At 31.4% G+C, this 2,565-nt stretch overlaps 1 protein-coding gene across 3 annotated transcripts in view; it reads right to left on the bottom strand.

The window, feature by feature from the left end:
* The window catches only part of LOC106871954 (protein still life, isoform SIF type 1), a 1,491,364-nt gene that overhangs the window by 869,087 nt on the left and 619,712 nt on the right, over positions 1-2,565 (bottom strand). For all 3 annotated transcript variants that reach the window (XM_052966200.1, XM_052966198.1, XM_052966202.1), the window contains exon 5: positions 946-1,077. In XM_052966200.1, coding sequence (XP_052822160.1) covers positions 946-1,037 — 92 coding nt within the window. In that variant the 5' untranslated portion in view covers positions 1,038-1,077. The remainder of the gene's footprint in view (positions 1-945; positions 1,078-2,565) is intronic.

The raw sequence follows: 2,565 nt of genomic DNA, 5'->3' as shown, positions 1-2,565 counted from the left end.
ATATATATATATACATTATATATATATATATATACATTATATATATAATATATATACATTATATTTAAATGGAGCCACTTGAAATGGCCGTAATGAATAGACACCTGTACATCTTTATTACTTATTTATATATATATGTTTATGAAGTCCATTATTCTCTGTGGCCTATTGCTTTCTCTGAAGAATAGGACAAAGTACAGCTGGAAGATCACACACATTTGCTTGGAACTATGCAGTACTCACCCTTCCTGATCTGTCAAAGACTGAATTGTGGCTTTGATGCAACATCTCTACCACCTAAGCCTATCAAATAGCTTTCGCTCCTTCTTGTTTTAGTACATGATCTTGGGCCCTGACAATTCTTTCTACAATAGGCAGAAAGCCTGAAATTTTGGGGATGAGAGGTAGTTGATCACATCGACCCCAGTGCTCAACTGGTATCTATTTTATTGACCCTCCTGAAAGGATGAGAAGCAAAGTCAACTTCAGTGCAATTTAAACTCAGAATGTATAGGCCATAAGAAATGCTACTAAGTATTTTGTCCATCATGGTAATGATTCTGCCAGCTCACTGCTTTAATAATAATAACAATTATGATGATGATTGTTTCTTTTATTCAATAACAATAATCTTTGTTTGATTTTGTAATACTCTACAGAAATAACATCTTGATCTGTGAACTAAAAACATTGTTGACATTTATGTTATATTCTGTTCTACTCATGTACTGAGTTGTCTATTACTTTGATGTTTGTATAGCTATATAAATAAATTAGTTTGTTCTGGTTAAGTTCTCTGCAACAACTTTGTTTTTCTCTGTTGTATATGCTGAAATATCATTTTGATTTGTCAACAAAAGACATAGCTGTCATTTATCTCATTCATAAATATATATATGGTATCACATAAATAAATAAGAATAATGTTATAAAATGTTATCTTACCTTAAAAGATGGGAATCTTTTCTAATATTCCACGGATAGCTTTCATGTCTATAGTTCTTCTTAAGTAGAGGGCCACAAAACTTGTTTCCCATGGTTCAGCTATAATGAGCATAACACAGGCATGCTACTCTCCTGGAAAAGATAAAGACAAAAGTGTAACAGATGCTTGCTTATGAAAGCAACAAAATAAATACACAAATTCAGTTGTGACAATAGATAAAGTAATAATGTATAATTGATGCAGATAAATATGAAAGAAGCCATAGTCTATTGGAATATATGAAGTATCTGAATAGTTAAAATGGGTAAATATAAGTCATACTTTTCAATCCTCTTTCATAAGAATTTTCATAATTATCTCTGGTCCCTCTGATATGCTTTGACTGTTGAATCAAATCCTTCTGATAACAGAACCATTGTCTCTTATTGTATCATCTACAAAGTATGATGTATGTCAGAGAATGGCTTGAACTGCTTCAAATGATAATGGATGATTGACCAAAGTCAAAAGACATTACAGATTCTTCTCTTAAAGTTATTTTACAACTGAAAATCCCTTTCTTCTGCTGATTTCCAAGAAAGGAATAAGTCTTTACATATATTTAGAATCCAAATCAATACTGTTGCTGTATATATGATAACAATTGCGGATAGCAATGTAAAATGATATAGATGCTAACACAATAACTTTGGACTATAAATTACCCTGACCAAAATGGTGGAAAGTAACTTGTTAAACTCATACTCCTTGTGAGTGGCTGATGGATATGCAAATAGTATATGGTAACTTAGCAAAGGAAGTATTTGAAGCTGATGTCATGGTGGCACATATACTGGAGGACATCACAAGGGAATTAGAAGTGCTCAGTGTTCTTCAATGTTAAATAAGGAATAGTGTATTAGTAAACATATGTATGTAAAAAAAAAGTACAGGGAGAAAGATACACACACACACACACACACACACACACACACACATCCACACATAAATATTACCAAGTATATTAAAGATTTATAAGTCAATACTGTGTCCTACTATCATATTAGCACAGTGATACATTCACTTTTAAGTTTATCTCTACAGAGTTTCTATAGAATTTAGAGCACTGAAAGTTATGATGTTTCAGATATAAATATGCCTATGTAAACAATTTGATAGGAGACAGAGAAATGAATAATGGGTATATATGCAATTAATATGTATATACCAGTTGCCAGGGATGTCTCTAATATGTAAATTGGTCCATCAATAGTGTTACACTGCTAAACTTAATGGATATTTAAGCAATGCATTCAAGGATAGTTAATGGGTTGGATGTGATACTGAACAAGGATCAATAAATCCTGAAATATGCATATACACCCATTACCTATTTTTCTGTCTTGGATCACATTATTCATGTAGACGTATTCATTTATGAAATATCATAACTTTCAGTGCTGGCTCTAAATTCTATTGAAAATTTATGGAAATAAACTTAAATGTGATATATATTTGTGACTATACATTCATATATATATATATATATATATATATATATATATATACACACACAAATATACATACATATATCTATCTATCTACACCACCCACACCCCACATACACCCCCACACACCCC

This window comes from Octopus bimaculoides, chromosome 3, assembly GCF_001194135.2.
Source record: "Octopus bimaculoides isolate UCB-OBI-ISO-001 chromosome 3, ASM119413v2, whole genome shotgun sequence".
Lineage (NCBI taxonomy): Eukaryota > Metazoa > Mollusca > Cephalopoda > Octopoda > Octopodidae > Octopus > Octopus bimaculoides.
The sequence above is the reverse complement of the archived record's forward strand: the minus strand, read 5'-3'. Positions and strand labels throughout refer to the sequence as shown.